Raw genomic sequence first — 26,909 nt, 5'->3', positions numbered from 1 at the left:
CCTGAACTTTGTTTACTTTTTAGTAATAAAGTGAATGGTTAAAATATGCATATTATGGGACTGATTCCAGGGCAGTCCCTAAATCCATGCCTCATGCTTCTGTGTTCAGACACAAGTGACAAAGTCTGCTTAATATGTGGGGTACCAAAGCAAACAATCTGGACTTGCATTTCCTTTAAATCATGATAGTTTTGATTATCGTGCAGAAACTGCTAAAATATGAAGTCACTTTAATGCTTTAAGAAGCTGGGCCATATTCTGACAACAAAATCACTGCAAGGGAACTAGCAGAGTACCCTTGATTGATGTCCATTTAATATCATGGCACCTTACTTAACCGAATCAAAGTACTAGCCAAATCCTGCATTTCAGTTTCTGTTTCGCAATTAATTCCGCTTCGTGTTTACCTGAAACATAGGTCAAATTCTTGTCATTCAGGAATCCTGAAAAAAAAATTGACAGCTTCTACACAGCAAAGTGCAAAATGTGTCCACAGAGGAAATGCGAAAGTGTTTGATTTATCCCTGACCAGTGTCATAGATTTTGAAAGTTGAAATCTTTCTGCAGGTTTCTGGTGTCATTGCGTGAAGCAATTGAAGCACAACACAGAGAAATCTATGTAGCACCCAAAGGACATCCATCCTATGGCTATTCAATCTAGGCAGTTGTGCACCCAATCATCCAGGTGCAACCCAGTCTAGAAGTTAACATGCACAGTTTGAACTGTGACAAGTCAGTACTGGATCATGGCCTAACCAGTGCTTTGAAATGGCAGTCCACATAGGAGTGTTATTTTGTGCTATAGGAAAGAAAATTATATCATCTTGGGCATTCTTTTGTCTAACCACTATGAAAATCTGTGAACACTTCCAAAAGGAAATTCATTATTAGCAATCATCTACATAAGCGTACTTCTGAGACTAAGAAATGTGGTGTAAATCTTCCAAGCTCAGCAAAATTGAGCTTCATACCAAGTCTGAACTGGCAGGGCCAAACTTCCTCTCTCTGCAACCAAAGTGACCAAGTGCTGGATTCTTGAAGCATTTCCATGAAATGTCTCTTTCATGAGCGAGGAGTAACTAAGAAACAGGACCTTTTCTTTATCTTCCATTTAAACCCCAATGGTCAGGTTGGTCACTTTAGGACAGATAGATGTTTGGGACAAAGGACTTTTGTGGCATTAAAGTTGTTTGTTTTTAGGCTTGATGCCAAACCAGGTCTTATGTGTTTTTGATATGAGGTCAAATAGCTGTTTTTTGGCATAGAGAGAAATGTCACCTCAAGGACAGGAATATTTATGTGCTAAGGCAATCAGTTCTAGTTTCTGCCTCAGGGCTGACTGCATTAAAATAACAAAGTCAGGTATTGGGGCAATTAGTGAAGAACTATCTGTGCCAATGGCAAGTTAGTGTGCGTAAGTGTAGTCTTCCGTGCCTTGGGTGAAGGTTAACATCACCTCTGCAACAGTTTTGGGAAATTCCAAAGACAGATCCTGCTTCTCTTTCACATAATCACCTGAATCAGTAATCTGTTAAGTCTGGCGAACCGCTTCCTTGATGTCAGCGGGTTTCACTTTGGAACTAGAGGGCAAATCATATTGATAAGGTCCAGGCAACTGACTGCACCCCCATTTTGGCCACAATGCCAATGCGCATATTAGCCACAATTTTTCTCTCTGCGTTTTCAGGTTCCTGGAAAGAACTATGCACAAACTTGACATCCAGAGTTTTCCTGGCCCTATGGTAGTCAAACCTCCTGTGGAGGACCCACAAATACAGATGGTGATGACTTTATGGTGTGTGTTTTGTCTTTCTACACCCAGCGCAGATGGAAGAGAAAGATAATGTGTTGAAATTTGGGAGTCACTGAAAGCACTGATGAAGAAAATTTACATAATGACTTGTCGTGCTTTTACTGCTTGGGTCGTGTGTATTTTCAAATAAGAGTTCAAAAAGCATTCTGAAGATGGTGCCAACACTTTGAAGCATTGTAGATTTTGGGTTCATGTCAAAACGAGTCATTCAAACTGTTCGTATAGTTAATGACCAAAAAACGTTGTTCAAGATGTTTTGCTAAGCTCAGTGGCTAGATCCTGGAATGACAAACAGTTTGTAAATCTAGAACTGGATGCATAGTTTTGGCATTTCATGTTTACATAGGTTGTGCATATTTAAAACCCTTTTTCTGAACATGGTATGCAGTGTGTCTTGATTTATTTGTAATTTGCGAATGGCATTTAATTCTCTGCGGATTTGGTCATCATTGTTATTGTTGTCTCCTTGCACGTGTAACTCTCTGAATTTGCCTCTTCCCTACCCAAGGCTGCCACATGTGCTATGAGCGAAGGAGAAGCTCCCTCCTTTCTGCCAAGTAAAACACAGTGGTTGTGTTGTTTGTGAGAATCAGCACTACCTTGTGGTGCAATTGTTTTAAGCCAGTCATTATTGCAAACCATATGGTTTTCTGTTCCATTCTGTTGACATCTTAGAAGCTCTTGTCTGGGTTCATTTGCCCCTCCTCAGTTAATTCATTTGTGTGCTCCCCAATCTGTTAGAAAAATATCTAGGGTTTTGTTCACCATATGTGCTGAATCTGAGAGTAAGTGTGTGTTCTTCAACTGTCTTAGAGAGTCATGTACTCTCTCAGTTAGACAAATTACATCTTCCAATTCTCTGTGACAACTGACTACGGAGTCAGTCTTGTGAAGGTCTTGTGTGTAGTCTTGCATGTGGTATGTGAATTCCAAAAGTCATCATGTCAAACAGTGTCATTACAAAAGTCACCAGAGACTGAGACGTATGTTCTTCTGAAATGGCACTGTTCTCGTATGTAACAGGATGCCAGAAATGTATTTTGCTGTGTACAGGTTACGCTTGATTTGTGCGGTTTGACTGAGAAGGTTAACAGGTAGAATATTTGTATTGTTCAGTTTGCGCTGCTTTGAATTCTCTTTGAGGAGCCAGTCACTGGTATACCAAGACACCTGCTGCTTCTCGGCTAAGATGCGCAGCCACCACTGCCTTAGAAGCTAACCTCTATCGAAAGGTAGTACAAAAAACTGATAATGTTTCTACCTACTGCAAGGCAACAATTTTCTATGTTTCAGTATATAAACCTGTGCATCCTTTGTTCGTTTACTCTTGCACAGAAGTCCCACAACCTTCAGCAATGTTCTCATCTTGAGTTTTCTGATTTATAGACTGAAGGTCTGATATTGGCATTGATGTTTCACCCTTCTTACGTATGAGGAAAACAGAGAATATACTTTTTGTCCGCTTTACACCAATAGCATTTTTATATGTCTCCATATAACAGCAGAGCCTATACTCGTCTAGGGAAAAAGTCGTATGGTCTTGTTTTACTTGTGTTTTTTTTACTTTCTGTAAAAAACGTTTTGCAGTATCCGTACTCCATGGGCTGCAGGACCTCTATGTCTGATATGATCTCTTTCCAAACTTGGTGGAATTATATTAATTACTCCCTAAACCTTCATGTGATATGGTGATCATTTAAGGGTAGTCTGTGCTTAGGGGCCTCTACACTTAAACCGTGTGGTCTCTTCCTCTGCTTCTAAAGAACATCTTTCTGTTGGTGTACTGTGCTTCCAGGAACTCAAATGATCTTGTTTGTTTGAGGTGGGGTGTAAATGTTTGCCAGCTCGTGATGTGGTACCACCCCAGCAAAAATGTTTCTGCTGCAGAGCTTGTATGGACCTGGGTGTTTCACCAAGTATGTGGAATATATTTAGAGACGAGGAAGTTGTAATCCAAATAGGTTGTGAGATGGACTCGACTCTATCTCATTTTCCATCTATTTAGATGAATCACTTGTGTACTTGAGGCCTTGAGCCCCAAAGTCCTCTGGAAGCACTTCACAGTGATCAACAATTTTAAAGAGAAGTGAGATTAAGTTTGATAAAGGGACAGAATCCTTTGGGTAAGGTGGAAGATAAGCCATCTCCAACAGATGTCCTGTGCAGTTCCGCTGAATGCCAGCCTCAGCGATGGGATGAAAGCACTTTCTCCCAGTTACAGACAGCCTGAGCTTGAACATAGGCAGACCTCGTTTCAAAATGTCTGTTACATGTGCTCTCTCTGCAAAAGTAAGTGCGTTCAGTTTAGTTCAGTGCGGACACCCTCCGCGCACTCAACCCCAGCCGAGACACCACCTGCTTCCAGGCCTCTCCAAAGAGCATGCACGGACCCTTCTCCTGCCACAACTGCAGCTTCACCTGCAACAGAGCCCACATACCTCCAAGTATCAAGACCAACCACCTCCGTTGCATACTCCTCAACACCCGCTCAGCACGCAAGCACGCCATCGAAGTCTGGGACCTGCTCGACTCCACCTCCCCGGACGTAGCCTTTCTAACCAAAACTTGGTGGAACGACTCCCTCAGCACCCAACATCGCGATAGCCATCCCGAACGGATACAAAGTCGCATGCCGAGACTGCACCAACAGAACTGGAGGAGGCATAGCCATCGTCCACAAAGCCACCCTCTAAGTCAAAACCACCCTGGACGACTCCTTCAGCGCCGCCGAACTCCTTCACTTCCAAGTCCGCACCGACCCCAACACCACGCTCAGAGGAATACTCATCTACAGACTCCCAGGACCCCTTTCAGCAACGCCATCGCCGACCTGGCCAGCACCCACGCACTCGCCTCCACGGACTACATCCTCCTCGGGAACCTGAACTTTCACCTCGAAAACAACAATGACACCAACTCCAGCACCCTGACCAAAAACCTCACCAACCTCGGCTAAACAAAGCTCGTCAACACACCCACCCACACAGCCGGTCACACCCTTGACCCCATCTTCTCCACAAGCAACCACGTCACCTTCAACCAAACCACCGAACTCTACTGGACCGACCACCATTGCATCCATTTCACCTTCAAGAAACACACAGAACACCACCTCACCGAACAACCACCACGCCGTCGATGGGGCAAAGTCACTGAAGTTCAGCTAACCAACGCCCTAGCCCAGAAACCACCCGTCAACCCCACCGACCCCGACATCGCAGCTCACAACCTCAAGCTATGGATCAATTACTGCATCGACCGCCTTGCTTCACTCAGAAAACCCTCCAACAACCACATCAACAAAAAAGCCACCTGGTTCACCGACGACCACCAAGCCTCCAAACGCCACTGCCGAAAACTCAAGCAAATATGGCTACTCGAACGCACTCTAGACAACCACACAGCACTCAAGGATGCCACACGCAAACACCACCAACTCATCAGGCTAGCAAAAAGATCCTCCTTCAAAACCCGCCTAGAAAACAACGCCCACAACTGCAAAGAACTCTTCAGCATCGTAAAAGAACTCTCCAACCCAAATGCCACCGTCAACGACATCACCCCCTCCCAAGAACTATGCGACGCCCTAGAAACCGCTTTCCACCCCAAAAATCACGGACATCCACGACAGCTTCAACTCCCCTCACACTCCGGACGCTCCTACCCCACCCACCATGAACTCCACCCACTCCAGCCGACTGAGCTCCTGGACCAACATTAGCGAAGACGATACCCGCAAGACCATGAACTCCATCCACTCCGGATCACCATCAGACCCCTGCCCACACCACATCTTCAACAAAGCTGACACAGCCATCGCACCACACCTACGGAAAGCCATCAACATTTCCTTCGAAACTGCAAGATTCACGGAAGGCTGGAAACACGCCAAAATCAACGCCCTTCTCAAGAAACCAAAGGCAGACCCCAAGGACCTGAAAAACTTATGGCCCATCGCCCTGCTCCCTTTCCCGGCGAAGGTCATCGAAAAAATCGTCAACACTCAGCTCACTCGGTACCTCGAAAACAACAACATCCTCGACCCCTCCCAGTCCGGCTTCAGACGCAACCACAGCAATGAAACCGCCCTCCTCGCCGCCACAGACGACATCAGAAGCCACCTCGGCAATGGAGAGACATCAGCCCTCATCCTCCTAGACCTATCAGCCGCCTTTGACACCGTCTGTCACCACTACCTAAAATCCCGTCTCCACGCAGCAGGAATCTAGGACCAAGCCCTCGAATGGACCGCATCCTTCCTCGCCGGCAGAACCCAAAGAGTCCGCCTCCCCCCGTACCATCTGCGGCGTACTCCAGGGCTCATCCCTCAGCCCGACGCTGTTCAACATCTACATGGCCCCCCTCGCACAAGTGGCCCGCCAGCACAACCTCAAAATCATCTCCTACGCCGACGACACCAAACTCATCCTCTCCCTCACCAAGGACCTGCACACCGCCAAAACCAACCTCCACGAGGGACTAAAAGCCATCGCCGACTGGATGAGAGACAGCCGGCTAAAACTGAACTCGGACAAAACAGAGGTCCTCATCCTTGGGCGCACCCCCTCCACCTGGGACAGCTCATGGTGGCCGTCCACACTGGGTCCCCCACCGACACCCACCAACAGCGCACGAAACCTCGGCTTCACCCTCGACTCCTCACTCTCCATGTCAAAGCAGGTCAGCGCCATCTCCTCCTCCTGCTACAACACCCTCCCCGCATGCTTCGCAGAGTCTACAAATGGATCCCAACAGAAACTAGAAAAACAGTAACCCAAGCCCTCGTCAGCAGCAGACTCGACTACGGCAACGCCCTCTACACCGGTATCTCATCCAAACTCCTCCAACGCATCCAAAATGCCTCTGCCTGACTCATCCTCAATATCCCTCGCCACTGCCACATCACCCCCCACCTAAGAGACCTTCACTGGCTCCCCGACAAGAGGATCACCTTCAAGCTCCTCACCCACGCACACAAGGCACTCCACAACACCGGACCATCATACCTGAACAACAGACTCAGCTTCTACACCCCCACCCGTCATCTCCGCTCCGCTAACCTCGCACTCGCCACCATCCCCCACATCAGCCGCAAATCCTCCGGTGGCAGATCTTTCTCGTACCTCGCCGCCAAGACCTGGAACACCCTCCCGCCGGATCTACGACAGACCCAGGACCTTCTTTCCTTCAGAAAACTCCTCAAGACTTGGCTCTTCAAGCAGTAGCAGCACCCTCACCACCACCCCCAGCGCCTTGAAACCCTCACGGGTATGTAGCGCGCTTTACAAATTGATTGACTGATTGATTGATTGATTCAGTTTAGTGAAGACCCATGGGCTGCACCCTTTCTGACTGGGGGCATCTTTTGCTAGGAATTTCATATGCAGGGACCACAGCACGACATTGAAATAAGAAACTTCTGGGTCAAATGCATACGGTCGCTCACCCTTTGAAAGAGCGAGGAGAATGTGGTCGGGGAGAATTTCTTAAAGAACTGATTGGAAACGAAGAAGTTAAACTGATTGCGATCCAGGTTAATTCTGAAACCAACCACGGGCTTTGTTTAGGACAGTTATAGGAGCAATCAGTGGCATTTCGTCCAATATGTTTATTTACCGTTGCCAGTAAACTTCAGTCAATTACATTACACTTCTCTTGTCAATAGTAACATTTGCGATCTATGCTTGCATGTTTATGCTCTCGGTTTTACCAGCATGCAAGTGTAGTTCTTAGTCTTGACTATGACTTCACTACTGCAGCCCTGGCTGTTTTTTGTATTTATGTACTTGGCTTTAAAATATCTATTTATTTAAACGTTTTAGTATAGCCCGGATTGTCCAAGGACTCAAAGCCCTTAGCATCTCTTTTGTAAGAATAAAAGTGGGTAAGTTGCAGTGTTCATTTGTGATCAATAGAGGTACATTCAAGATGAATTCCTAGAGAAGATGCGGCAAGGGCTATGAAGGAGTAAAATAGATTCTGGTCTGTTTGGGAATGAGGAGTATTACGTCTTGGTCAATGGTGCTTTGAAGCAATACGTTTTACATTTGTGCTGCTCCCATATTCTAAGATACAGTTTGTAAAAGGCTTTGCGTTTGGCACTTGGGTTCAAGCGGCGAGATCTATGTGCACTCGCCCAAAAGCCCTCACCTTGCAAGATGTAGGCTGCAAGTAATGCGGCATCTGAGGTCTTACACAGGAGGCGGCCATGGAAGAGATCCCTCTTAATCTGTAAGAAGACCAGGTACCTAGGAAGAGAAGCGAACATTAGAGCATTGCACGGCTTGAAACCTAGTGGGCAGGTAACTGTGCCCTTTCCATGCAGACAGACATTAGCCAGTGACATGCTGGGGGTTAGCGGTTATGGCGAATGTGATTTTGCTCTGTGTAGGGCAACCAGAGACACAAATAAGAGACACTAGATTGTACAGAATATTATGTCTCAAGCTCAGCTTCTCATATGCTGTCAGAGAATGTATACCTCACCCCGGTACTGTCCTGGCTTCACACCTGCTTCCAGATACGATACACCTCACTCTGATTCTGTCCTGGCATCACACACTCACTCAGGGACTGGCTCAGCATCACATAATTTCTCTGCCAATGTGTTTCTCATGTTGGTCCTGTCCTGGAATAACACCTGCCGTCATTGGAGCCATGACACCAAGACACTGTCCTGGAATGACACACGTAGCCAGTGACGGTGCCTCTTACCCTGGTGCAGTTTAACATACGCTCTTGCGGTAGGTTTGTATTACCTCCGTACTTTGCCGGTGTCACATCTGCTATCTAAGGAGGTATACCTTACGCAGATTCTGTCCTGGCATCATACAAGCACCCAAGAAAGGCATCTACTGCAGTGGGTCGGCTTCACATGTGAAAGGACATCTCATTCCAGTACTGAGGGTTAAAGTCTGCTGTGGGAAGAGGTATATCTCGGCCTGATACTGTCCTAGCATTACCCTGCTATCATTGCAGGCATTATCACCCATGCACTGTCCTGGCATCACACACACATTGAGTGAAGGCATTGTTGACCCTTGCTCAGCTTCACATATGCCACACATCTCACCCTGGGAGACAGTGTGTCAGAAGAGGTAATGAATGCTACGTGGCCTTTCTTGCAGTATGTAACTGAAATGATGTTTTTACAACACACTCTCCAACTTTGAAAAACACATTATATATAAATCAAGTGATCCTGTTCTTACCTGGTGATTTCCTCTCTAAGTGCAGCAGGGTCAGTAGGATAAAATTTGACGCGGAAGCACATGGTGTACGGAGGCTGAGCTAAAGTACGGACGGGAAAAAAAGCAAAACAGAAAGAGGGGGGAAGAGAAAACAGAAAGAGGAGAGAACATGAGAGAAAGATGGAGAAACGCAGATAGGAAGAATGAGAGAGAGGGATGGGGAAGAGAAGAAACAGTCAGAAAAGGAAGCGGCTTCAAATGGCCACACACGTTTAAAGATGCAGCACGGTCTAACGCTACAGACACGGGACTCCAAGGGCTACAGACAAGGGACACTAGGTACTAGAGACCAGAGACTCCATTAACTAAAGACAAGGAACTGCAGGCACTACATGTGAGGGACTCGGCACTAGAGACAAGGGACTCCAGGCACTACAGACAAGGGACTCCCAAACACTACAGATGAGGGACTGTAAGAACTACAGACAAAGGACTCCCAGCACTACTCACAAGAGACTCCCGGCAAAAGAGACAGGGGACTCCCGGCAAAAAAGACAGGGGACTCCCGGCAAGAGAGACAAGAGTCTCAAGGCAGAAAAGACAAGGGACCCCAGGCACTACAGACAAGGGACCCCAGGCACTACAGACAAGAGACCCCAGGCACTACAGACAAGAGACCCCAGGCACTACAGACAAGAGACCCCAGGCACTACAGACAAGAGGCCCCAGGCACTACAGACAAGGGACTGTAAGGATTACAGACAAGGGACTCCACGCTCTACAGACGAGGGACTTCAAGCACTGCAGACAAGGGACTCCACGCACTGCAGACAAGGGACTCCACGCACTGCAGACAAGGGACTCCACGCACTGCAGACAAGGGACTCCACGCACTGCAGACAAGGGACTGTAAGGATTACAGACAAGGGACTGTAAGGATTACAGACAAGATACTCCAGGCACTATAGACAAGGGACTCCAAGCACTACAGACAATGGACTCCGGGCACTACAGACAAGGGACTCCCAAGCACTATAGATGAGGGACTGTAAGGACTACAGACAAAGGACTCCCAGCACTAGAGACAAGAGACTCCAGGCACTAGAGACAAGAAACTCCATGCACTAGAGACAAGGGACTCCAGGCACTAGAGACAAGGGACTCCAGGCACTAGAGACAAGGGACTCCAGGCACTAGAGACAAGGGACTCCAGGCACTAGAGACAAGGGACTCCAGGCACTAGAGACAAGGGACTCCAGGCACTAGAGACAAGGGACTCCAGGCACTAGAGACAAGGGACTCCAGGCACTAGAGACAAGGGACTCCAGGCACAAGAGACAAGGGACTCCAGGCACAAGAGACAAGGGACTCCAGGCACAAGAGACAAGGGACTCCAGGCACTAGAGACAAGGGACTCCAGGCACTAGAGACAAGGGACTCCAGGCACTAGAGACAAGGGACTCCAGGCACTAGAGACAAGGGACTCCAGGCACAAGAGACAAGGGACTCCAGGCACAAGAGACAAGGGACTCCAGGCACAAGAGACAAGGGACTCCAGGCACAAGAGACAAGGGACTCCAGACACAAGAGACAAGGGACTCCAGACACAAGAGACAAGGGACTCCAAGCACTACAGACAAGGATCTCCCAAGCACTAGAGATGAGGGACTGTGAGGACTACAGACAAGGGACTCCAAGCACTGCAGACAAGGGACTCCAGGCACTAGAGACAAGGGACTCCAGGCACTAGAGACAAGAAACTCCAGGCACTAGAGACAAGGGACTCCAGGCACTAGAGACAAGGGACTCCAGGCACTAGAGACAAGGGACTCCAGGCACTAGAGACAAGGGACTCCAGGCACTAGAGACAAGGGACTCCAGGCACTAGAGACAAGGGACTCCAGGCACTAGAGACAAGGGACGCCAGGCACTAGAGACAAGGGACTCCAGGCACTAGAGACAAGGGACTCCAGGCACTAGAGACAAGGGACTCCAGGCACAAGAGACAAGGGACTCCAGGCACAAGAGACAAGGGACTCCAGACACAAGAGACAAGGGACTCCAAGCACTACAGACAAGGATCTCCCAAGCACTAGAGATGAGGGACTGTGAGGACTACAGACAAGGGACTCCAAGCACTGCAGACAAGGGACTCCCAAGCACTGCAGACAAGGGAATCCCAAGCACTACAGACAAGGGACTCCCAAGCACTACAGACAAGGGACTCCCAAGCACTACAGACAAAGGACTCCAGGCACAAGGGACTCCATGCACAAGAGACAAGGGACTCCATGCACAAGAGACAAGGGACTCCAGGCACAAGAGACAAGGGACTCCAGGCACAAGAGACAAGGGACTCCAGGACTATAGACAAGGGACTCCAGGACTATAGACAAGGGACTCCAAGCACTACAGACAAGAGACTCCAAGCACTACAGACAAGGGACCCCAAGCACTGCAGGCAAAGGACCCCATGCACTGCAGGCAAGGGACCCCACGCACTGCAGGCAAGGGACTCCACGCACTGCAGGCAAGGGACTCCACGCACTGCAGGCAAGGGACTCCACGCACTGCAGGCAAGGGACTCCACGCACTGCAGGCAAGGGACTCCACGCACTGCAGGCAAGGGACTCCACGCACTGCAGGCAAGGGACTCCACGCACTGCAGACAAGGGACTCCACGCACTGCAGACAAGGGACTCCACGCACTGCAGACAAGGGACTCCACGCACTGCAGACAAGGGACTCCACGCACTGCAGACAAGGGACTCCACGTACTACAGACAAGGGACTCCAGACAAGGGACTCCACGCACTACAGACGAGGGACTCCAGACAAGGGACTCCACGCACTACAGACGAGGGACTCAAAGCACTGCAGACAAGGGACTGGAAGCACTACACACAAGGGACTCCAAAGACTACAGAAAAGGAACTCCCAAGCATTACAGACGTCAGAACACAAGGACTACAGACGAGGGACTCAAAGTACGCTTAAACAGTCAATTTCTTTGCCAGCTGCAAGGCCACAGTCACAACTTAGTCTGACCCTCTGTGTTTCTCTTGCACTGCAATTCAGGGGCAAAGCTATCAGTAAGGTTTCACACTGTTAATATAAGCTGTGCAGAGGAGCCTGTGAAGGAGTTAGCGTCTGTTATAGAGCTGTTTTAGTCTGTGCGACTGACAGACCGATAAGGCTTCAGTCACCAGTGCTGAATGTCCCTTCCGTCTCTCGGAATCTCCACTGACAAACACTTAAACATCATCGCTTACATTAACTTCACCACCATTGGCGCACTCCAGCAACCCAGGCTACTTAAAAAAAAAATGAAGACTTTCACCCCCTGCCACACTTCTAAAATGTGGAAGAAGCGCTTGTAATCTCCAGACTACACTAAGGTAATGCGGTGCTTACTGGTATGCAAAAATCTCAAATAGCTTCACTGAGGGCTAAGCTCAAGGCGGCAGCTAGACTAGTAACTGGAACGAGTCGCTACAAACACACCAATCCCCCTCTCGTCGTACTCAAGTGGCTAGCTGCCACAACATGTTGAATCCTAACGATGGCATGTATCAGACACAAAGCGCTACACCAAGGAATCCCAACATACTGGGTCCAGGAGCTCACCTTGTCCGGTGACAGCTACTCACTGAGAAGCTCAAACTCCGCTCTTGAAACCGCCCAGATTTAAAAAATAAAAGAGCACCTCCTCTCTCTCCTTCACTGATAAAGCACCCTGGTACTCTTCACTGCCGGAGGTACCCACAAACCGCCCTCTCTGGTTTTCAAGAAAAGTGTGAAATATCTACTTTTCGAATGACACCTAATGCAATGAACGATCTGATTAATTCAGCGACGGTTGACTACAGAAATGCTGAATCCACTATGTTAGCAGTAAAATTAACAATGTGACCTGCTTGGACGTAAGATGTCTGTTAGAAGCCAGGATCTGTCTGTAGAGATGCGTTAGTTTGTGCCAGTGGCAGACGTATAAGAATCCAGTGGCCAGGGCTGGATGTCCTTCTTGCAGACCCTGCACACTCTATGCATGAGCTGTGCAGAGGCGCCTGTGAGAGACCAGTATCTGTTTATAGAAATACTTTAGTCCTAACCAGGAGTGGACAGATAAGACTGGTGACCACGGCTGGATGGCCCGCTCAAACTCATGCACACTATAAACATGAGCTGCGTACAGGTACCTTTGAGAAACCAGCATCTGTTTATAGAAATGCTTCGGTCTGTGCCAGACCGATAAGGTGCTGGTGACTGGGGCTGGTTGTCCCTCTTGCTGCCCTTCACACTGTAAACATGACTGTGCAGAGGTGCCTCTTAGGCACCAAGACGCAGAATCTGTTTATAGAAGAGGGAGATGCTCTGTTGGACCTGGCCCTTTCTGCAGGGTCATCCTCCAACTTTTTTGCCTCTCTTCTCCATTTTTGCTGATCTCGTTTTTTTGTTGGTTTGAGGACTCTGTGCACGTTACCATTGCTAACCAGTGCTGAAGTGAGTGTGCTCACTGCCTAAAACATCGTAACATTTGCTTACACTCAACTGCCATACTAAAAATTACTTGTACGTCCCTAGTACAGTGGTACTACATGTACCCAGGGCATTTAAATTAAATGCTACTAGTGGGCCTGCAGCACGTATCGTGCAATCCACTTTAGTAACGCTTAAAACATCTCAGGCCTGCCATTGTAGCCTGTGTGTGTAGTTTAAACTGCCATTTCGATCAGGGAAAATAAACCTTTTGCTAGGCCTAAAACTTCCTTTTTATAATACATATAAGCCTCCCCTAGGGTATGTCCTAAAAATCCCTGGGGTAGGGTGCAGTGTATTTAAGAGGTTGGGCATGTACTTTTAAGTTTTACATGTCCCAGTAGTGAAAAACTCAAATTCATTTCTCATTACTGCAAGGCCTACCTTTCCCATATAATAACATTAGGTGACCTTATTTCAGTTAGTAAGTGCTAATCTTCAATTGGGAGAAAGTTGGAATATCAAGTTTGGTGCTTAAAGAATTGCAATTTAAAACCCTGTTTATTTGTAAAGTCAGATTTTAAGTCACAATCAGAAAATGCTACTTTTAGAAAGTTAGTATTTTCTTGTCTTAATCGTTTGGTGCCTGTAGCCTGTATTCTGAGTCACATGACTAGGTGTAATTGGCATCTGGTCTTTGTGATTGCTCCCAGACAGTGAGATGAAGGGGGGGAATACGTGTTGGTGGGATGGCCCACCTTTGACTTGATGGGGGAGGAGCTGTCACCTACCACACATCACAAAGGGGTTGATACTAGGTTTTAGTGCCTCCAGACAATCTGTGGCCAGGGCAGCGAGGCAGGAACTTCCAAGCATCACTGGGGTGGAGACCTTTAAAACCTTCTCCTACTTCAAATCTGTATCCAGTTATAATTATTGGACACTCAGACCCAACTCTTCAGTATCCCTCTGGATCTGTGGAAGACTCAGAAGTGCTGCTGTGCTGCTCTGCAAGAAGGACTGCTACTCTGCTGCCCTGCTTCCTGGGTGAAAAGGACTGGACCTGCATCTTGAGCCCAGGGCCACTAGAGTGGCTCCAAGGGCTAGTTGGCTGCCCCCCTGTTCCAAGCCTAAGGGACAGAAAAGGCACCAAACACCTTAAACCCAGCACCTTGACTCAGTCTGTGGAGTCTTGCCCCCCCCCGAGTGAGACCACCTCAGTCCTGAACTCTTGGAAGTAGGCCTGAAGGTGTTCTGCCAGCCCATCTGTGGTCCTATGAGCAGAACCGATGCAAAGAGAATCATCTCCTCGCAGCTACATCGGAATCGTGACTGCGCAACACATACCTGACGCAGGACCTTGCATCGTAGCTTCCTTGGAACTGCCGCTGCGCGATGCATCCCCAATACAGGACTTCGCATTGCAAGTCCCTCGTTGATGGCATTATTGACTATGATGCAGGACTTTGCATCACAGCACCGCAGCTTCCCTGGGACTGCCGCTGTGTTAACAGTCCTCGACACAGGATCCCACAGCACTTAGCCACCAAGATTTAAGGTACTATGTTCAGTGGGTCTAACTTGATCCCTCTATCCAGCCCACTCTCCAGCACAGTCATCCTGAACTTGTGACTTTGTCTGGATCTGCCACGATTTCCACAGTGCTTTTGGCACTATTTTCACCTACATCTTGAAAACTACATACCTCCGGTCCTACTGATTGGATTTTTGTGGTTTTGGTGTCAAATAATTTATAAAATTTTAGTTTATTTTTCTAAATTGGTGTTGGATTTTCCTGGTGTTCTGTTTCACTTTGTTGCTGTTTGAAGTGCTGCATAAATGCTTTACACATTGCCTCTAAGCCAAGATTGACTGTTTTGTGCCAAGCTACCAGAAGGTTAGCACCAGTTAATTTATGGTTGCCTGTGACTTTGTCCTAACCGAAATTGTGGTTGCAGATTGAGTAGGGTCTCCCCCGCCCCTTAACCAGTAATCCAATTTCCTTCATGCTTCAACACAGGTGTCCTGCTAAACCCACCTTTAGAAACATGTTTAGTATTTTGAGATACTAATAAGAAGGAATGCACACATTTACAGTGAAATAGCTTTAACCAGCGGAGGAGCAAACCCAGAAGCTTAATTGCAGCCATGCCTGGTGAGCCCTACACTGACTAAATGGTCAGTGTGTTTCTGGTTCATACTTTGGCACTCCGACTGTCTTGTTCACAGCGACCCAACACAGAAGATGAAGGGCTTATGTTAGCTCTTGCTTTTTTTCTATACCCGTTTTTCTATTCATTGTTCATACAGTTGTTTCTGTAGCCGCTTGTTAGGGGATGTTTTGGCTTTGGGGCTTTGTTTCTCTATAATTGAGAGTTCTGTTGTGGAATCTTTACTCGGGTGTCTCCTGTGTGGCATTCTAGACTCCAAAGAGAGTCAGTCTGACCCTGGGACAACCGCTGCAGGGTTTCATGTGTTGTTCCTAATCTTTCTCAGGAAACATATATGTTCTAGTGGAAAAAAATGCATAGCCTCTTGTTGCTCAAATTAACATATCTGGCGACGATTTGAACCCATGTCATTTGTAGAACAGCACCTTGGCTCATCACCACCCATTGCCTTTCAATCATTAGGACGAATTAATTACTCTGTTCTCAGAGGGAGGTAAGTTCATTTGTGCTAATGACCTGTGAAAGAGTTCGTTCGTTGCTTTAATGACCTTTTTCAGACACAGCTGTGTACCATGGGCCAAAGTGCAAGCTCTTCCCCCACAACTGGTTCCTGTGCCAGTTGCCAAGCATGCTTCTAAGGAGCCAGTTCATGCGCTGCTGCTAAATGAGTTGGAAAGGAGCATTGACAGGGCACGAGAAGCTGTCACTGCTGCTCAAGCTATGGCACGCTCTGATACAGTGCGCACGTATGTTAGAGTGACTGCGGCACGGATAATAAGCCATTTTAAAGTTATGACAAGAAAGAATTAAAAGTACCTACTGTGCTACATTTGAACTCAAGGACTACAGACAAGGGACTTAAAGTACTACAGAAAAGGGATTGCTTTGATATAGATTTTAAAAGCTGTATTTTCATTCATCCTCTAACTTGTCTCCTCATTGGTGCCTGAAACATTCATCCTAATTGGACATTTTCATTGCCAGTGAAAAAAGTGCTCAAACGTGGGAAAACACCACTACACTACACTATCTCCATCATTAATAAAGCATTTTATACAACATCTATTTGACTTTTCCTTCTTTGGCTCTTTTGTGTTTGTATTTTATGTTCCACATGCAAAATGTAAATATGCCTGCAGCATTTTTACCTGAACCTGGTGTACAAAGACTGAAATGGTGTCAGTAGTACAAAACGTGTGATAGTTACTTGATAACCTTTGATGGGATTAAGTTCAACCCTATAAGTAAATTGACACTGTTGTATAATTGTCCAGGGTCAGAGGGGCAAATCATTTTTTATCATTTGCCGGCATCCTTGCCTCCAGCTTCTGAAGAGTGGGATGTTTATGATGAAGCAGTCGATAAACTGCAAAACAGTTTCAAAGATGACACTAGCATAATTGCTGGAAGGCACAAATCTTTTTACTCATCATCAACAGCAACATGAGTCAGTTGACAGATTTTCAGCTGAACTCAATTATTGTATCAACTTGCCAGTTAAATGGGGGCCTTGATAATTACTTGAGGGATCAAATAGTAGCTAACTGTTTTGATGGAAAAACTGAAGAGAAATAACTTTGTTGCAGGAATCTTAGAAGACAGACTACAACTGCTACAGGTATAGAAAGACTGAATATTGCATCTAAAGAGATGGAGACATGTTCCCACATTTCAGAAGTACAGAATGTGAACGCCATTCTTTCAAAACTTGCAGACAGTGCTACTTCTGACACTGGAAACAGATCAGTAAATAAAATAACAAATCCCTTTGGAAATGTTGGCCTGATGTAGTGCTATGTCTCAATTAGCCAATTCCAAAGCATGTCCTGCACTTGGTACTGTTGGTAATTTTACAAGAGTGTGCATACATTTTCAAAAAGTTGTTCTCATGTCTGATCAAGGAGATGCTTTTGAAACAGGGGATGACACGAATGCTAGAACCAGAAAAATGGTACTGTCCATCAAAATGGTGGAGACTTCAAGTCTTCACAATAAAACTGATGACCATATATGTAAAATTTGTATTGGCAAAGTTAATGATGCAATTACTGTCAATTCGGGCTCACTCATCACCACTGTACATAGACCAATTATACTTGAAAGAGTGGAGTCAGATAAAACTCTTCTCCTGACATTTCAACGGTAGCATTAAGAGATTTTAACATTGACATGATAAGCTATTTTCCGGAATACAATACTTATAAGGATTGAATGATTTGGGTGGAGAGATCAAGGATCTTTGGGATGTTGTTAAGGGGTGGTACCGACTGCTACTATTTCACTAGTTGATGTTAAGTATTCTGGTGAGATCTTGTTGGAACAGTTGCTTGTTGCTCATCAGACACTGAGGGTAGACTGGGAGTCAAAGGATATGTACATAAGATTGTCTTGAGACCAAAGCTAACCCTGTAGTCAACAAGGTAAGAGACCTACTGTTGAGTATTAGGAGTCAACTGTAAAAGCACCTGTACATGCTTTATTCAGAAGCAAGTTGACTCTGCTCAATTGAATTCTCCTATAATTATGGTCAAGAAAACTGGTGATTTAAGACTTTGTGTAGACCTCCAGTATTTGAATAAATTCATTCCAGTTGATAGTATTCAACAAGATCCAAGAAATAGTGAGATAGATAGGTCGAGGGAAATTATGTTCCACCTTGAACTTGAGCAGCCTATCACCAAGTGGACCGTAGCCAAGATTGTTAAGCTTTGACAGCCTTCAATACGCCGTTTAGGGATTTTAGGTTTCTTCACATGCTGTTCTGCCTAGAATCGGCTCTATCAATTTTTCATAAATTGATGTTTAACAATTTTGGTTCTATGCAAAATGTGTATGCTTATCAGAACGATATCCTGGTGTTTTCTGACACAGAAAAAAGTAATTTGCTGGTGTTAAGTGAAGTACTGAAGCACATTGTGTTACCATACAAAAGGAAAAGTGACAATCCATAGTAAAAGAAATTGAATATTTAGGTCATTGAATTCCATCTGAAGTTATTAGACTGATTTGGTGGAAGCTATAAGAAACAGTCCGACCCCGGTAGACAAGGAGCAGTTGCTCCTTTCACTTTTCAAAATGAGTCTTTGAGGAAATTGTAGAAAAGAGAGGAGAAGCATGTGTGTGGAGTGCTGAGGAAGAGCTTTCATTTCAGTATCTGAAATTAACGCCTCTGCTACAAAAGCTTTTAATGTAGATGTTATTCAATCATTATAGTGGAAGATAGTGGGGTAGGCCGGGGGGCGGTTTTAAGCCAATTACAGCAGATTAGAGAGTGAAGCACTGGAGTATGTGTAGGCCACTAATTATTTTTGCCCATATTTGAGTGTTAAAGAATTTTCGCTTGCCACAAACCACAATCCGTTGGTACATTTATTGACTGAAAGAATTTTCAATAAGGCTAGCCCTAGACTAGTTAGGGTATTGTCCTGAATGTTTGAGTTTCAATACCATCTGACAATCTGATTGTGGAGGATGTGGGATGTGTTGTGGAGTTGACTGATGGGGTGATGATTTGGGGAAAAATTATCAGCTTGCAAGAATGGGAGAGCTGCTGTGAAAGTGAGGATTGTCAGTCCTGGTTGAGGTGGTTCGTTTCTAATGAGGGGCCTACAGAAAACAGTTTAGAAAAAGAGTTTGTTCCATTTTCCAAAGTGTAGGGTGGACTGTCAATAGAGGGAAACTTGATTTTGAGGAGTATTCTGTTAATTCCTTCTTTGGAGCGGAGTTCTCGTCTGGTCGAATTTGCGCATCATGGACATGTAGGAGGGACTGGTATGAAGAAGTAGTTGAGTTCTAAATATTGGTGTCCAGGCATGAATACAGAGGTAGATTCATGCCTGAATACAGATTTGATGTGTAGCCAGGCATAAAATGTCTACACACACACATCCAATGTTCCTCTGTCACCTATTGTATTTCCCATGCTGCCTTGGGAGAAATTTGCTATGGATTTTATTGGGCCAATGTACAATTTACACAAAAATATCAGATATGCATTAGTAGACTATCACTCTAAGTGGGTTGAATGTATTCTTTTTTTAAAGAACCAAACGTGTGTTGTCATGGGGTTTCTAAAGCCTCTGCTTTGAAGATATGGTATTCCCAAGTGTCTGATGACTGATGATGGAATGCAGCTTATGTCTCCTGCTCTCAATTTATTTTTGTCTTCTGGGATTACACATTTGACTGTGGTTTTGTATAGCCCAGAAGGAAATGGAATGGTGAAGAGAGTAAATCAGATGTTGAGGGATACCACACCGTTGGAGTCCTCTAGTTGAACTGTTGTTGCCGCTGTGTTGCAAAGAGTTTGGAGTCATCACAACACTCAACATTCCACTGCTGAGGCAGAAGGCACTTGTCCAGTGAATCGGCCCTAGTAGGGTTGTATAGAAGACATGTTTTGGAAACAAGAAGACTGATTTGAGAGAGGTGCACCAGAGAGCGACTGATATTCGGACTCGAGCCAGTGAAAAATATGATACTCTTAAAAAAGGTGAAGGAAGTGGAGTTTCAATTTGGGATTGGATGAAAATCAGGATACCCCTAGGGTTTACGAAAGGTAACTTCAAATTTTATCCTAGCACTCATGTGATTTAGGTGTCTAAACATGCAGGTTTGGTGGAGAAAGGAAAATGGTGGACCAAGAGATGTGTGGCAAAGCTCAGTGCCAGTGAAAGTGAAGCAAGTGGAAGTCTGTACGATTCAGGTAGCTGGTGGCTTGTTGCTGGAGGGATGAATCAAAATTCTTCGGTGGTTGAGATCACAACTTCAAGGGGTCGAGGTGATTACACATGGCATTACACATCACTTGACTACCCTGTACCACCCAAGAAAGAACCGTCTAGTTGAGGGGTTCAAGCAGGTTTTGGGAGGTTGTTTTAAAATGTCAACCGGAAATGGAATGAACTGGAAGAAAGAAGTGAAAAAACATGATTTGGAGCTAGTACTACACAACATTCAACAAAGGGTGAAAAATCTTTTGTTTTACTGGGGGAAAGGAAACTGAATATTCTTGTTTGGCCAAGATGGATGAGAATAGGAGTACAGAATTACAATGTTGGAATTGATGTAGCAAAGAGTGTGGAGATGAAGCAAAAATCCTACCAAGATATGGGATAAATTATCATGACTGGGATAAAAAGACAAGTGTGTGAAAACAAAGAGGTTGAAAAGGTCATGCAGTGGCAAGTGGAAGGTAGAAACATCAAAGAAAGGTACATATATAATGGAGTGAAAGAGAATATAGATGAACAAGCAAATATAGAGAATGCTGGGGGAGAACAAAAGGCTGTCAAGAAGGTGATGGGAAATGTGTGTGGGTACAAGGGGTGAGAAGCAAGATACAAGACCAGGCCAATACAAAAGGTTCCATGCAAGCAGCCAGAGTTCCATCAAGTTGGGGAGACTTGAAGGGCTACACAGGGAAGTTGCTAGATGTCCAGTCCGAGCGAAGTTTTGCAGACACTGGTCAGGACTGAAATGGGCAGTGGGCACCAGGCTGATGAAAGGGAAGTGTTCAGAGCATTCATCCTGACAGTGAGGGAGACAAAACAAGCTACAAAGCGTAATAGTCCACATAAATTTGATTGGAGAGAATTTGATGGTGTTGTGGGTGATGGCAAACTTCTAAGTGGAAGTAAAAATGTGGATGAATTTTGGGATGATGTGACTGAATTGAGCTAGAAGGACAAAGAGCAACTAGAGGAGGGGAAGATTCCATATTGGCGAAATGATGAAGTGTGGAAACACATGGAGGCAAATGCAAAAAAAGGGGCCAAATAACTAGTCCACACATAATTCTGTTTTTCAGGTACCCAACAGCAAAGGAACAAAGTCAGTTTCTGGGCAAGTTAACAGATGAGAAGCTTGGAGAAAGGGGCAGGGGGTCAAACAAACTTGGGAATGAAACAGCATTTACAACCAGGTGGAGTTCTTGGGATGTGTGGGATAAGCGCAAAGTAACACAGGTGGTAGACAAGAGCGTGGTTCAGGGGTAGAGGACAAAGGTGTGGGAACTGATGAAATGGTAAGGTCTAAATTACCAATACATGAGAGTAACCCTAAAAAATACAGGAACAAGTAATAAAGGGAAACATAAACATGTTAAGGATGGTGAGGTACAGACAGTGGAAGTTGATGGTAAGTCAAAATCAGAAGGTTTAAAACGTTTGCCTTACATGGGGTTGGCAATGCCATTGGGTACTCATCTTTCATCAGCCACTAAAGAGAAGACATAGAAGGGTGAATTTGTAGATATGTATAAGCTATGCGTACAGAGGTACAGGCCAAGAAGGGATCCAAGGAAGAGTCATGGGAGTTAGCAAAACACCCAGGGTGCCCACCAACATAGACACATGGACGTCAGCTTCCATAAATTGTAGTGTCCATTGTGAGAAATTTCTGGACAGATCAGTGTCCATATTTAAGCATATGTATATTATAAAGGAAGAGCACATGGATTTTGATGCATATTTGTGGCTACACTATGATGAGGAGTTCAGGGCCTGACTAAGGTCACAGGTAGATAAACTTTGAGGTGACGTGGATAATGAGCTGTGGCTGCAATGGATATACCTGGCGTGTCCACCACCAACACTGCACACCACAAGTGGTCTAACAGTGCAATATCAGCCCTTTCTTGGTAGACCCGCCCTTGGAGAGGTAGGTTCTTGGAACATGCAGGTCACACCAAAGTCAGGAGCTTGCTGGAGCTTTAACAGGGGATAGTGGTCCAGGAATCCCTGCAAATACAAACATGTATGTGCAAAGTGCAGAGGCAAACACGCAGGCAAATTATGGATTCATGGGGCACGGCAGCGGGAGAGGAAGACAAAACCAACCTGGGCAAAAAGGCTTCTATGCAAATAAATTAGATATACTGGCTTCATGACTGGCAATTTATTCACATAAATAGAAAGCGTTGATTTTGGATTGGGGTTTCAGAGAAGAGTTCAGGCTAGAATACCAGGGTCCAAGAGAGCAGAGGTTTGCAGACAATGTGAAACCTGTCAAAGAACTGCCGCAAGTGGTAAGGGAGAAGTTGTGTGAGGAGATTGCGGAAGGGAGGATAGCAGGCATTTTTGATTATTGACTTTTACAGGATTTAATGATTTCCCCACTGGGAGTGGTACCAAAGAAAGCTTCAAGGGGAATACAGATTGATACATCGCTTGGCTTGTCCAGAAGGTTCCTCGGTGAGTGACCTTATTGCAAGAGAGGATACAATCATACAATTTTCATTGGTAGATGTGACAGTGGTTTTAATCAGGTAATGTGATATGGGTCCTGAACTGACAAAATGTGACAAAATCTGTTTTCCAGCTGCTTCTGGTACACCCACTTGAACTCTCTCTGTTGGGATTACAGACTGATGAAATAGTATATGTGGGTAAGGTATTATCCACGGGATGCGCTGTGTCGTGTAGGTTATTTGAATGTTTCAGCTCATTTTTGCAATGATGCTTTACTGTGAAAACTGACTACAAGTGCGTTACCCACTATTTAGATGACTTCTTGTTTGTGTGAAGTGGAGGTACAGGACAGCGTGGCTGGGCTTTGAAGTGATTTCAGGAATTGTCAGAAGAGCTTGGGGTTCCATTTGGACCTGGAAAGCAGAAAATCTACGCAAGGTATTGGTGTTTTGGGGCATTGAACTTCATACTACCAACATGGAGGCTACGTTGCCTGATAACAGATGCTGGCTGAAGCTATGGAAGAACCTAAGTTACAACTTCGACAAAATGCAGAGGTTACTAGGTCATTTTAAGGTAGTCAGAGCTGGCAGGTCATTCTATAAGAGGTTTGGTTTTGGTGTAGCAAGGGGCCAAACTGCCTCATCACAGGATCACAATCTCAGCTTCAGTTTGGGCAGATTTGGAAGTCTAGAGAATGTTTCTAAAAGGCTTCATTGGAGTAACTATGTGGTTGGCAGATGAGAACTTTCACTGGCAGATTGAGATTATTTCTTACGTGGCAGGTGTGCAACCAGCAGGACATTGAAAATGCCTTGGCAGAGTTTTTTTCTGGATGGCAGTGAAGCAGAAGGATCACAGAATGGGCCGGAAAAGTTGGAGTATGTAGGGCAGACTTTGGCAGAGGGAGCACAGGGGAGAGAAGGTCGAGGCGGATGTGAGTGTATGGTGAATGAGAGGGGATGGTGAGAATGGTTTGGATGGTTTTTCGAGGTTGGTTTATGTTGTGGGGTGCTTAAGGGTGGGAGGATAGTTGGACTCTGTATTAGTGAGGTAGGGAGTTTTACACATGTGTTATGTATTTAAGATTTGACTGTTCATCTGTCCTAAAAAAAAAGTGGCCTTTTGCTCTTTAATCGGCTATGGTCATTATGCGCCGTGCTCACCCCAGGTGGGCTCCTGCGACTGGTGTCCGTTTGGACGTCCACCCCCTGGGTCCTTAGGGGAGGTGACGCAGTACAGTCCCAGGATGGTTGTGGATTGGAAGATTTAGGCACTGGGGAGGGTTAATTGGGCAGTTGCTCTTATTAGAGGCAGGTGGGGACACAACGTGTCACACTGTGGTCCCGATAGGCAGGGAAATATGGGGAGGCAGGCTTTTTGAAACTTTCCACCCTGAATTTTCTAGGTTAGCATTTGATAAATAGACCTCTGTGAAATAAAACTTTAAGATTGGCTTTTGGGGTTGTTCATGGTGAGTATCTGAAGCTTGGTTTTCGCTTAGGACAAGGGGCAGGGAAGCAGAAGGATGCCTAAATGGGCCGGAACAGTTGGGACATGGCAGGGCAGTGTGTCAAGAGAGCACAGGGGAGAGATGGTTGGGGCAGGTGTGAGTGCATGGTTCATTAAATGAGAGGGGACGGTGAGAAAGGTCTGGATGGTTTTTCATGGTGGCTCATGCTGGGGGGGGTGCTAAATGGTGGGTGGGGAGATAACTGAATTTCGTATTAGTGAGGCGGGGAGTTTACATATGTTATGTATTTAAGTTTCGACTGTTCACCTGTCCTAGTAAAGCGCACTTTTGCTCTTTAATTTGTTATGGCCATTAAGCGCTGTCCTCGCCCGATGACTATAACAAATGGAGCAAACCAACAAACGAACGAATAAGGGGCAGAGTTCAGGTCTTAATTTGTGCTTGTTCTTTCCGGTGCTAAGCACCGGCACTTATTTGTGAGAGCCGGATCTTATTCGTATGCCTCAAGCATTTGCTGCGAGCAAAAGACACATATGTGAAAGACGGAAGAAGGAAAAAGGAAAAACTAAAAAGCGTCATAAAGGGAGAAGGTAGAAAGTTGCAGGATGAGCTGAAGGGGCAGGGGTGGCCGTAAATGGATTGAAGCGGCCCGAGATGGCTTCAGGATTACGCTGCCTCAGTATTCAGTACTGGCAGATTTAATTACAGCAGCCTCGTGTTTAAGAGAAGGGCTTTGAGCACCGGCACCTCTTAATTTACAGATTAAGCACTGGCAGAGTCACATTACTCACCCGACATAAAGGGCCCGATTCAATCACGTCGGACTCTGGGGTCCTTTGCCTCTTCTGGATTCAAACATTTTGAACCACTCTGGTGTAATTCCAAGTCTTTCCACGAAGTGGCGCATGGATCCTAAAAGTTGGAAATGAAGGGGCTGGGTGCTCTAGACAGGTACATGTCCTCTTAGATGTGGGCTCGCTGTTCGAGTCCTGCAGAGCAGTTTTCCAATTACGGATTCGTGCGAGTGCTTAAGGAGACGAGCACTGGCTGCACAACACTCCCCCTGGGAGTTGCTCCCCATGCGAGGCCACAACCACTGGCTGCTCGATTTCTGCTGAGTGGTGCATCAGTAAGCCTGCCAGTTACTGCAATACTTGTAGACAAGGCACTGTCTAGGCAGGAGGCAGTCCTGGTAAACACACCACGATCTTGCTATATGAATTATGAAGGAGAAGGGTCTGATAACCAGGTCTATCACTACCCTACCACTATGTGGCCGGGCTCTTTAACAAGGTCTGTATTTACAAAGGGTATAACAAGGCTTCCCAGTAGGGAAGCAGTGATTGCAACCGGCCTACAGCAGCAGTGGCAGCCAGCTCACTGGCAGGCCTCTAGTTCCTTCAGCCGCGTAAACAACGGGCCTCCCAGTTCGGCAGGTCGAGTGGTAAGATAACTAGTCCTTGTACTACAACCCTTTGGGTTGTTTTTGTGCTACAAGGTAATCAGTCCACCTCTACGCTTGCACGGGTAGATGGTTTGGTTGTACTGCACAGAACCCGCACCGAAACACTAAGGTTGCTAGAGATTGTATCCCATTACAAAGAAACATATTTTCTTTCAATTTATTTGGATGAAACCCAAATAATGAAAGGTTGTTTACTCATAGTGGTGCTCGCACTGTAAATGTTACTTTATGATTCGTGTAGGGTGGCAGAAACGTTGTGGGATTGTATCGTACGAGCTAGTGCTTTTTTAAAAACTGGACAAGTAAAGCGCATCAGTCTATCACTGTCATCGTAATATTTCCACTATTTGAAAGTTCTTTTTAGTTCCTAGTTTTAAGCCCGCTTTTTAATGTGGAAATGAAGTCTTTTTATTTGGATTATTTATTGTTGGGGTTGGCAGTCGTTAGATGCCATAAGCTTTTCCCTATCGTATTTGTTGCGTTTTTCCAGACTCCTTTAAGCTTTATGTATATTGGTATTTTAATACCAAAGTGCAATAAATACATTTCACTTTATGGGCTCTGTCCCAGATCACATCTACGTTATGGAACTGGAACACACATCGAAGATTATTGCTAGTAAGTCACACGCCATACTTTGCGGTGTGCCTTTGCGGCCACTACACGAGCACTGGCTTCATCACAAGGTTTTTTTTTCATATCTTTTTTTTACAAGAAATGCTTGTTCTTTAGTCCCAGGCCGACCTGCTCTGGTTTTGGTTCGCACAATTCTATTATGCTTCCTTTGTGGCAAACGTATCCCTGTTCTTTTACTTACTTGCAACTAGCAAAGTCTAACTTTAATAACTACCCTCATGCAGAGCAAGTCCAGAACTCCTGTGCCAGCGGGGGACTGCCTGTTTTTCCCCTTTTCATGTGCCACCTTGTGCAGTATGCCAACGTGGCGCCAGGTTTTGCAAGTTTTACATGAATGTTCAGCACTTCCTGCTCTTTCATATTTCTTGAGTCATATTGTACTACCCGTTTTGGTCCTCTTCCTTTGCTAACGCAGCTCTGGATCTTTGTTTCCGTGCCACTTGGGAGTTGCCCATCACCCGCACCAACCAGGTGTTACATATTTGCAAGTG

At 45.7% G+C, this 26,909-nt stretch overlaps 1 protein-coding gene across 4 annotated transcripts in view; it reads right to left on the bottom strand.

The window, feature by feature from the left end:
* Positions 1–26,909, bottom strand: part of FRMD5 (FERM domain containing 5) — a 396,131-nt gene that overhangs the window by 127,422 nt on the left and 241,800 nt on the right. For 2 of the 4 annotated variants that reach the window (XM_069222965.1, XM_069222966.1), the window contains 2 exons: positions 9,025–9,103; positions 7,964–8,061 (listed from right to left, as the gene is read on the bottom strand). In XM_069222965.1, coding sequence (XP_069079066.1) covers positions 7,964–8,061; positions 9,025–9,103 — 177 coding nt within the window. The remainder of the gene's footprint in view (positions 1–7,963; positions 8,062–9,024; positions 9,104–26,909) is intronic. The other 2 variants (XM_069222967.1, XM_069222968.1) reach the window with 1 other exon arrangement.

Source organism: Pleurodeles waltl, chromosome 3_1, assembly GCF_031143425.1.
Source record: "Pleurodeles waltl isolate 20211129_DDA chromosome 3_1, aPleWal1.hap1.20221129, whole genome shotgun sequence".
NCBI classification, from domain to species: Eukaryota; Metazoa; Chordata; class Amphibia; order Caudata; family Salamandridae; genus Pleurodeles; species Pleurodeles waltl.
Note: the sequence above shows the minus strand (reverse complement) of the source record. Positions and strands in the feature narration are given on the sequence as shown.